The sequence below is a fragment of the Sander vitreus genome, chromosome 18, assembly GCF_031162955.1.
Source record: "Sander vitreus isolate 19-12246 chromosome 18, sanVit1, whole genome shotgun sequence".
Taxonomy (NCBI): domain Eukaryota; kingdom Metazoa; phylum Chordata; class Actinopteri; order Perciformes; family Percidae; genus Sander; species Sander vitreus.
This window is the reverse complement of record NC_135872.1, coordinates 12293682-12304221: the sequence shown is the minus strand read 5'-3', so window position 1 is coordinate 12304221 and position 10540 is coordinate 12293682. Positions and strand designations below refer to the sequence as shown.

The window sequence follows — 10540 nt, the reverse complement described above, 5'->3', positions numbered from 1 at the left end:
AAACATGTTTGTGTATATAACCTGATTCTGACACACGGTGTATCCAATAGATTAACAGTGTAAACATGATAAACAAGCCCGATATATTTTACAGCTGGGGAAAATATACGAATAATTAGATAGACAAACTCGACAGTTACAAAAAGCAACAGGACCATAGAAATAGAATGAAAAGGACTAATTATTTAATAGATTTCAGATACAACAACACTTTAAAATATACAGCTACTTAAACTCTACATACAGCAACATACAACAACAAGTATGATAAGGTATTAAGTTCTCTGTTAACACACAAACATGGAATATAGGAGAGATTCTTCATCAGTAAAGCTGTATTTCATACTCATTAAGATATCATGAGGTAAACATAACAAACAACAAACTCTATTTCCAAACAATGAATTCATAACTCCATCAAAGGCAGCCTCATATACAAAATAATTGCCAAGTGCCCGTTAAAAAATATTTACATCAGGAGAAGGGCAAAGAAAAGAAATATTAAATGAAATTGAATGATTAAGTTATCTTAAAGATGTTGTATAACGCATCCCATATATAAAACTAACTCCATAAATGTCCAGATGAGCGTAAACCTGATGCGTAAAATGTCCATCTGCGTCCGTTACGCGCGGCTCAGGGTGTCTGAAAGCTTGTTGATGTATTCAATTGTGTATTTGAGGGTTTGTATCTTGGTCAGGGGCTGGCCTCTCTTGCTGTAGTCCGGCGGCAGGTAGTCGCGGAGCTGGTGCAGAGCCTCTGCAAGACTCCTCATCCGCATCTTCTCCCTCTCGCTGGCCTTCATGCGTCTTCTGGTAGACATTTTGGGCTTGCTCAGCCTCTGCGTTGCTGGAGTCGCCCTGCGTCCCGCGAAAGCAAAAGCGAAGTCCTTCATCTCCTGATGCCCGCTGGAGTAGCACATCTCCGGGGAAGAGCACATGGAGTCAATCGAGGACTCCGGTGACGTAGACAGAAGTGAGTCCTGATCTTCTCCAAACGGACTCTCATGACTCTTCCACTCAGACAGTATTTTAGCTGTAACAACCTCCAGGTCCATGTTAGAAATATCCCGAGACGTCCAGACGTTTACGCAGCGAGGATGACATCAGGGGTGAATGACAGACAGATTCTGAGAAGGTGATTTTGCCAAAAGCGTTTTTATATAGAAGCAGATCTCCGGATGTTTATGGGTTCACAGCTCAGGCGAAAAAGTTCAAAGAAAACCTCAAGTGCCAAAATGCGACCTTCCCGAAGGACGTCGTTCGTTATCACTGGGGTGTGAATAAGGCTAAATAGACGGATAATGTGATAGAAAGAAAAATAATTAGATTCCTTTTGTGGGAAATTACTCTTTAAAGTCTGCACGACGACAATTATCAGTTTGATGTGATCCGTCTAATGAAGGAATGAGAGGATGCTGTTTCACCTGAGATCATCACACCTCTCTGGCAACTCAGGCCTGCGTGTGTCTTCAGTCTGCAAGATATATACTATAAATATCTTGCAAACATAATAAAAAAACATAAGTCAATACTATTTTTAACTTATAGAGAGTAAAGCATCTAAAGGTTCAGAATAAGCAACAATAATTGATTAAAGGCCAACATAATATATTACCATTTATATTATATATTACTATATTATGATTACTTCACCTTAAAATCCTGTTTTACCTTTTGCTACTTGCCACCTTGAGTAATGCAGTTTTTCCTGTTTCCATCAAGTGCAAATGTTCTTCACAAGAAAGTAAAACGACTTAAATATACTTACAAGTAGATTTACACCGGAAAAAAACAGCTGAATTATCTTGACAAACTGTTACATTTTCAGCACTTGCTTTAGGAAAAAATAAGATTTAAGACCCAGCGCTAGGACTGAGTTGTTATTTGGGCAGAGGATGCAGCTGTCACCAAGCTCCTGCCAGACCTTTCATGTCTGAAAAGGTGTGTAAGGCCTCACTCATGATCAAGGGGACCAACACTGGCAGGTTGTAAAACCAATGGCTCAGCGTCCTCTGTGTCCCCCTCAGCGGCAGTGCCTTCTATGTGAAGTGACATGTAGCTTGTCAAACAGCAGTGGGAGAAAATAAGCACATGTGGTGCTGTTAAATGGTATTACATCGAGAAAACTGCTAATCCACAACCTTTTCCTCTGATTTACATAAACTGTTCCTTTCAGAATCAGAGGAACAGGCGAACTTTGGTGCAACAAAACAATTACAAAAATATGTATTTAATCAATTTCACATTTTGTTCATTGCCATGAATCAGTCAAGCTTTTCAATCTGACAACATATATTGCAAAAAGAAATGTGAAAAAAAGGTTTGACTCAAGGTCCAATCAGTAGCTTTTTCTGGAGCTTTCAAACCACATCTCACTAATAGTCAGCATGTCATACTTGTGTATACTGCAATACTGTAATACTGTGTTTAAACTTGTTTGTGTAAAGTGTTTAAACTTTTCCACCGTTTTACAGAAACCATTCTATTTAGGATCACAGTAACAGGCTGTGTTTTACATTATTTTATTGATAATTCTTCATAATTTCATTAAATATCATCAAATGTCTTGGTCAACAGTCCCAAACCCAAAAATATTCAAGCAATAATAATGTTAAGACAAGGAAAAGCAGCAAAATAAGCTATAACCATAGAAAGTTTAACTTATTTGCTTGAAAAATTAAAGGATTATTGGATTATCAAGAGTTGCTGATTCATTTTCCTTCAATTGACAGATCGACTAACTGTTGCTGCGTGTGGACCTTGAGAGAAGATTTTTTTTTGTGGTCAACCTCCATTTCTAAATGTCAAGAATAAATTTTCATATTCAAAATGAAATAGCTTACATGTTCTTGCCCATCATCCTATAATCTTGCTGCTCACTTCAGGAACTTCAGTCTCAGTCTCTCTGCCAGTGGCAATGGACTCTCACTACAAATAACTGAATCATCACTATCTAACACGACAGGTGATGCTGGAGTCTCCACATGAGCTGGTGAGACATCCTGGCATTTGCTTTTAGTTAATACACGTATGCCGTTTATCTCGATGTCTGCACTGTAGCTCTGAGAAATTGGTCGTAATAAATGAACGGTCAGAGCCGTTTTCGCTGTTGGTTTGGATGTTTTTGGTTTCAGGGGGAAGTCTGAAAGGAAGTTGGCCTTGATATTGTTCACAGGCTTGATCTTAGTTCTTCTTTGAGGTCCAGACTGCTGGTTCTCTGCATCACTTTCCTCGCTGGATGAACACATGCTCATACACACGCTCTTCTTCTTGGTGGTCGGCGGCCCGTTCCTGTCCTTGTCACTTTGACCTGGGTCAGAGTGGCATCTCTGTGGTGGGACAGCCGATGACGAAATGGCTTTTCGGACAAATTTGTATTTCTGAGGAGGCTTTTCATTACATTTGTCCTTTGTCTTACTTTGAGCTGCAGCTTCTGCCTTATTTGTTGCACACGGCCTTTTCTCAGTGAGTGGTTCTTTTTTGTTAACAGCAGATTCCATTCCTGACCATTTACTGCCACTGCTACCTTTACTGGGGACGTGTCCACTTGGTTTTGAGTTATGAGAAGAAATGTGTTTGAAAGAGGTCAACTCATAGTTTAGTTGTTTTGAGACCATGCCGTTGTTGATCTCTTTCTGGTTCATAGCTTTAGCTGTGTTCCTCATGAGCAGCCTGTCCCTTAGAGGACACTCTGTGTAGCATAACAGTGGAATAGGTATGGAGTCAGCTTCTTTGACGTCACCTGAGGTTTTCTGCTTTGTGTTTACGCCCTCCCTTTCTCTGACATCAGTGTCTGTGATTTTGCTCTGCTCGGGTGGCTCAGTGGTGTGGTTTGTAGCCGATTGTGGAGTCGGAGAGGATGTGAAGGACAAAGCATCCCAGTCAATATCACTCAGGTGTAGAGCATTGATAACAGCAGAGACAGACGGTGAAGCAGCAGTCTCTGATTCTGCATGAGACAGAGGAGTATTGGGGCAATCGCCCAGACTGCTGTGGTCTTTCTTTGACTTTCGATGCTGTTTATGGTTCACTGGAGTGTCCAAAACCACCACTTCTGGTTCATCGGAGTTTGAAATGGTAGCGAGCAGCGTTTTTGGTTGAGTGTTAGAGGCACTCTGAAGGGTCATCTGAGCCAAGAGGTCAGAAATACCATCGGAGCCATCAGATGGCTTGTCCTTTTTACTCTTTGGCTTTTTCTCTGTAAAGAAGATTGAGAGCGGATGTCAGTGTTCAAAACCTCAAACAAGGATTTCATGAGTTAATGGCTACATGATGGCAACATATTCACTCTGGTATCTATTGACTGTAAAGCTAATTCAATCTCAGTAGCTAGTTTCCCTACACATAAGGAAGTGAAGCTCTAAAGCAGTTATGACCAGGGGGGAGCAAAGTACAACTTGCATAAAGTGACAGCGAAGCCTGTGAGACAGACACCTCTTGGCTGCATCAAAGCCTTTGGTGTGAACCAGTCGAGCTGCCAAACTCTACATTTTCAGGTGTCAGAGCTGCTGCAATAGACGGCCTTGAAAAACAAGTCAAAGTTCCAGGTGCCTTTGATCAGGACAGCGTTGTCAGAACAGTGTGGGAAGCTTTTATTTTCCAGTTTAGTTTATTTTGAAAATGTCAATAAATGAAAAAAAATAACACATAAATAAGAAAATGTACATTTCAGCACAATCTTCCAACATTATTGTAAATGATTCAAATAAGGATTCCCATGTTCGAAAAGGAGTAGGAAGAAATACATTTTTTTTTCTATTTCTCCCTTTCAATTTGTACTGTGATGCATTCCATGATTGTATCCAAAACAAAATACATTTTATTTACCATTTCACAATATCTTTTCTCAATATATAACTCCCCCACCCTTTGGTTGAGCCCTATAAAAAAAAACAAAAAAAAAAACAGTTCATATCTCTCAATCTTAACCAAATCATGATGTTCTACTGTGAGCCAAGTCTCTGTTATTGCAATTGCTGTGAATTCCCCCCCCCCCAGTTGTTTTAGGTGCCGTTTGATTTTTGAAAGGTTTGAGATAAGGCTCCTGCTAATAGAATGTATTATTAATATTGTGCCATTCATTTTTATGTAGTTTTTGAACTGCTCATCTGTGTAATATTCACACTGACTGTGAGCTTGTCAAGTCTGGGGCTCCCATTTTTGTTGTGAAAAATGTAGCTATATTAACTGGTTTATTTGACAAAACTCTTCACAGAAAAAAACATTATATGGTACTTAAATGTACCAATATGTATTTATTTAAGTGAATATTATTGTCTTACTCTTAGTCTTTTTCTCTTCGGCCAGAGCTTTGTCTCTCAGGTAGCTCTCCACCACCTCTGGGTAGGCCACACGGAAGAGAGACTCTTCCTCCACCGTCCTCACCTCATGTTGATCCTCTGCAGGCCGATCCTCAGGAAACACGTAATGTTCTGCCGAAAAAAAACATTAAGGTCAGATCCAAATTGGTCTTGATAAGTTTCTCGTTTACCTTATATCTTAAAAATGTGGTTCTTTACTGAAGAAAAGAAAAAGGTTAAACCAGAGACGAGAATTGCGACTTGTGGTGCACCACGTTTCATTAGGGCTGCAAATAACTTTTCTTTGTTATTCTTGATTATTGATTTTGGAATACATACAGGTGTACATATGAGTGTAGTGAGATAAAATGAGCTTTTGCAAATCTACATGTATCACAAATAAACCTCAATTTCCACCCAATTCAGGAATATCTGCATGTTTGGACCCAAGAAAGGATGATCAGGGATATTTAACCAGGGGACTGCAGTTCACAGTAACACTCATTAAAGTGCAAGAGACAATATGTTTCCATTTTATAACTATACATTTATAATCAGTGGTTTCAGGTATTGTTACTTTAGAATATTAAGTCATCTCTATGGTATATACCATTTTAAATTCATTATGTAATCATTTTGATGTGTAACAAATATAAATTACATAGGAGAAACCACATTCTGGATTAGTTGATTGAGAGTTTCAGGCGGGCTTGTTAGTGACGTGGACTTTGATATGACAGATTTCCCAGCTTGGGGAGGAAGCCAGTTTTAGCGCCTGGTGGCTGTTGTGACTGATCTGTCACCTCTGAACCCACCTCACAGCAAGTCACCAACAGACAACCCGGTGACGAGCACCCCGCACCCCAACCTCTACTTAATGCAGGAGTCCCTTCATTCAACACAGAGGATGTTTTCTTAAATATCGCTTCCCCCCCCCCCCCTCTGAACTTCTAACATGAGAAAAAGAAGGCTGCAAGAAATGTTCATGAGATTTACACTGACCTGGTGTTCTCCAGATGATCTCAAAGCAAGCAACAGCATTCCTCACCCTTGGTTTCAATATTCTTTTGTAAGAAAAAAAAAAGTGTTATTCATTATGCATGTACTGAAATTATTTATTATTATTTATAACAACAATGCCACTAAAGAGACTTTTTTTTAGGACTACCTAAGGGGCTTGATTTGGGAGGACATTTCTCTTCCATATTTTCTGTTCATCAACTCTGCGTAGGTCATCAAGACTAAAACCTTTTCACTGGTGTAGTGCTTTGGCCATTCCATCTTGTTATAGGCAAATTTCTGGAAAAAAAACACATTTTTACATGAAATGAATTTAAAGAGATAATTAACTGAACAAGTAATTAAAATAAACCCATTACCTGCATCAACAGCATATTTGGCTGTCTCCTCTTGAAATGGGACACTGGATTATCCTTGGAAATCAGGAACTCACGAATGATCTGCAAAATACAATTTAAGTATAAAAACCCAAACAGATACTGTAGATTATTATACCACTTACTAAAAAACAAAACCGATGAAAAGAGATGTACCTCTGTAAAGGGGAACTGTTGACTTGCCAGTGTTTTCCTAAAAAGTAAATGAAAAGCAAACCATCCTTTAAAATCATTACAGCCATTACGAGTTCCAAAGCCCATGTGAATGTCTTTAACTCTCGTTTTGTCCGACCAATAGTCGAAAACCGAAAGATATCAGGTTTACTATCATACAAACAGAAAATATTCACATTTGAGTAGCTACAACCATTTAAACTGTATGCCATTTTGATTAATAAATAAAAAAGTAGCAAAATCTATAATTATCTAATCAATTAATAACTCCAGTGCTTAAGTAGCATTATCAGCTATTTCACCTCCTCAGACAGTGAGGATGATCATTGATAAAAGTATAGTATCAACTAGTCTTGATCTCCTTTTTAATATGTTGCCTTTATTTTCCTGCTTGCCATTTCACTTTTTCATCTTCTGCATTTACTAGGCCTGCACGATAAATAGTTATTAAACCGTTATTAAATTAAAATTAAATAAAAAAAAATAAAAATAAAAAACGTGATTCATATTTTCCCCGAATTGTGCAGGCCTAGCATTTACTACATTTTGTTTTGTTCATTATTTTACAGAAAGTCACGCACTTTCTGATATTTGCCTCAAAAGACAAGGCCTGGTGGGTCTGTTCATAGCGGTGCCAGTCACAGGGACACTGGTAGTCAAAGTCCCGGGGTTGACAGAAATGTTTACTGTTGCAAAGCACACAGCCGCCACGTTCATGTGCCTTTGCTGAGCCTGAAAAAGGAAGGAGAGGAATCAGAATCAATATTTGATAAAACAGGAGAAGTCAAGACAAACAACTTTAAAATCTAAAACACTTTTGGGTGTAAAGCATACGTGTATGTTTTAACATTACTATAAAACTGACTAAATGACTTAATGGCTTTAAATCAGCCATGTCCTCTCAGGATCACGGGTCAAAGTTCAAAGCAGGGTACCACTCACCAGGATGTCGACATACGTTGCAGTGAGAAACCTTCTTTATAACTCCCTTAGACACATCTGCATTCTCCTCCTTCCACTGGATGAACCTGAGGTGACCAGAGAAAGGTCACAAGTGCAAAAACACAAACACTATATACGCTCTTTATGCGAGGAAGAAGTATACAGAAAGAAAAATACTGTTTATCTGCAATTAAAAAGCCAAGAACATAATCCACAGAGAGAGAGTTTCATACCTCTGCAAAAGTGTTTGTCCCTTCAGCATCTGGATAAGCCTTAGTGCTTGCTCTTTACCAACACCTGGTATGCCCTTATGGAAATATTACAATGTACAGTTAACATAAGTCATTCATGTTAGTGATTTTGAGGATAAAAATGTCAACTGCCCTCCATACCTTAGGAATATAATCACAGCCAAGGAGGATGGCCAGACCAACTAGATTCTCTCTGGAGAGATGTAACTCTGTTTGTACCCTGGAGGTCCTGTAACAGTCCACCTGAGGGTCCTGGAGGGAAAAGTGAGAAACAACATTATACAGATTTGATGATTTTTTTTTTACAATCAAGGCATCGGTAGAATAATAGACAGAATTGAATGTATGGTTTTTTTATTATGTAATTGACTAAATACATGTTAAATGTTAAAAGTAATCATAACATGTGCCTTAAAGTTTCCTCTTTGGTTTTGACAACAGCCAAAAGGATGAGAAAGCAACCTTCTACTCACATTTCCTGTTTGCTGATTAGCAAACGGTTTGTATTTTTACTTGATAAATACTATATTAAAACACTGATGATCAAAATTGAACTGCATTAATTACTACTAATGATGAATGATTAATGAGTTTAATCTATAATGAAATGAATTAGTCTAAAACTATAGCCAGGCTAAACTAAAATTGTTACAAGTGTTCTCCTTAAAATAAGTGAAGTATTTAAAGTAAAACAGTATACTGTATATAACCCCTATTGCTTATTTGAGTTTTAGTGATGCTATTAGGAGCAAAAACATTAAGTGTTTTTTCGCTAGGTTTGTGGAAGACTAAGGTACACGTATTTGGCATGGTGGGGGGGGGTCCTCCCTCAAGAAAATGTGATGTTTTTCAATAAATAAATGCAATTTCACATCATTTTTTACCATTATTATTACTGTATCTCTGTATAAAACGTTGGAAAAGCTAGAGCAGATAATACTACAAATCATTTGATCTAAGAAAAGCCATTTAGTTAGTTGTGATGCTGACATTGACTTTACATTCATGCGGGTCAAGGTGGTGCCCAAAACGGCTGGGAGCCTTATAATAGTAGGGAAAACCCTGGAATATTGTATTTACTTGTGAAAACAAACAGGGAACTTGTATTTAAACACAATCCTGAAAAAATAAAATCACAGCTCTGACAGGTGCCCAAGTGTTACTTTGGTGGTCTGGAGAAAGTTTAGTCTAAATCATTCATTCGAGTTTTGATCCCAGGCATAAATGAAGTACTAATCCCCAGAACAGTTTGAAATGAAGAAGCCTTTCGAATGAACAGTGAAGCACATTCTATCAAACCCCAGTCCAGTGATTTGAGTTCAACTTTCTCAAAATGTTGTCAACTGTGAATGATTGAAATGCACTTTGACAAACATACTTTACTGTTCATATTGAAGTTCCTGTAGACAGTCCGGGCACCATACAAGAAGGCGTCTCCATCATTAGTGATGCAGCCATCTACCAGGCCCTGTGAGTCCAGGTAGGCACACATAGCCTCAGCCTCCCCGGCAGCTGTCACCCAGGGCACACCCAGAGAGTCCAACATGTCTGCACACTACAGAGGTAAGAGAAGGACAAGAGTGCTTTAATACAAAATGGATTTATTATGACGGACTATGATTAGAGATGCAGGAGAGTGGAGGACCAACCAACCTCTCTAAGTACAGCTTTAAAGCGCCCTCTGCTGGTGTTTGTTGTAGACTTCGGGACAGAAGCCTTTTTGAATCCTCCATATCTCGTTTCCGTCCTCTTGCTCATGGTTTCTGCTTTAAGTTGAGGGGCTTCTCCTTCCATTACAAAGACAAGCTTTACCCCCATAAGCGTGAGGGATGACACTCTAAAAAATAAATTCCTGGACACAAAAGATACAATAAGGCTTTAAATATTAGAATCGAAGCTGACATTATGAGGAATTAATTAAAGAACAATACGTGACACATACCTCAGGTGGGGCTTGGTAACTCTCCCCATCATTGCTTGGACATGCTGGGCCTCGCACACCCATAAACTCAGGTCCACTGCCAGCGTCTTTCCGCTCAAACTGTACAGCGGCACCGACTCACAAACCGGCTCGACGATGGACCACAAATCGTGAACACCCATAACGTCCCCAAAATGCGTTTAAACTGATTTGACAAAAAGGAAGTTTGTAGAAAACGTGAAACATAAACAACACTAAACAGGACAACGACGCGGAGTTTTCAAATAGTGGCGCCGTTGGGCTGTGTCCCAATTCGTTGAACATCTCCGTACTACGCTGCCTTGTTGCTGTATTAGTCGTCACGACGTGGAAAAAGAAAGTAAATTCGACGTTTTGATTGAATATACGTAATCACTAGGTTTTCTATGTAGTAAATATAGCACTTATGGTTTCAGTTAACATGATTATTAAAAAACAAGGTGGAAAGAAAGGGAACAGTCTCACAAAATCGATCGACGCCTGATTTTTTTTTTTTTACCACAAACGTCATATT

At 38.9% G+C, this 10540-nt stretch overlaps 2 protein-coding genes across 2 annotated transcripts; both read right to left on the bottom strand.

Annotated features, from left to right (window-relative positions):
* Positions 1 to 184: 184 nt before the first annotated feature.
* Positions 185 to 1880, bottom strand: msgn1 (mesogenin 1). Its single transcript, XM_078275217.1, has one exon. The coding sequence runs from the start codon at positions 1055 to 1057 to the stop codon at positions 626 to 628; it is 432 nt and encodes a 143-aa protein (XP_078131343.1). The 5' UTR covers positions 1058 to 1880; the 3' UTR covers positions 185 to 625.
* Positions 1881 to 1888: 8 nt separating this feature from the next.
* gen1 (GEN1 Holliday junction 5' flap endonuclease) lies at positions 1889 to 10503 on the bottom strand. Its single transcript, XM_078275215.1, has 13 exons — positions 10009 to 10503; positions 9720 to 9918; positions 9445 to 9621; positions 8208 to 8318; positions 8049 to 8122; positions 7816 to 7901; positions 7455 to 7605; positions 6856 to 6892; positions 6682 to 6762; positions 6471 to 6601; positions 6305 to 6366; positions 5285 to 5434; positions 1889 to 4200 (listed from the first exon to the last, which is right to left on the bottom strand). The coding sequence occupies exons 1-13, from the start codon at positions 10167 to 10169 to the stop codon at positions 2879 to 2881; spliced, it is 2742 nt and encodes a 913-aa protein (XP_078131341.1). The 5' UTR covers positions 10170 to 10503; the 3' UTR covers positions 1889 to 2878.
* Between the last annotated feature and the right edge of the window lie 37 nt (positions 10504 to 10540).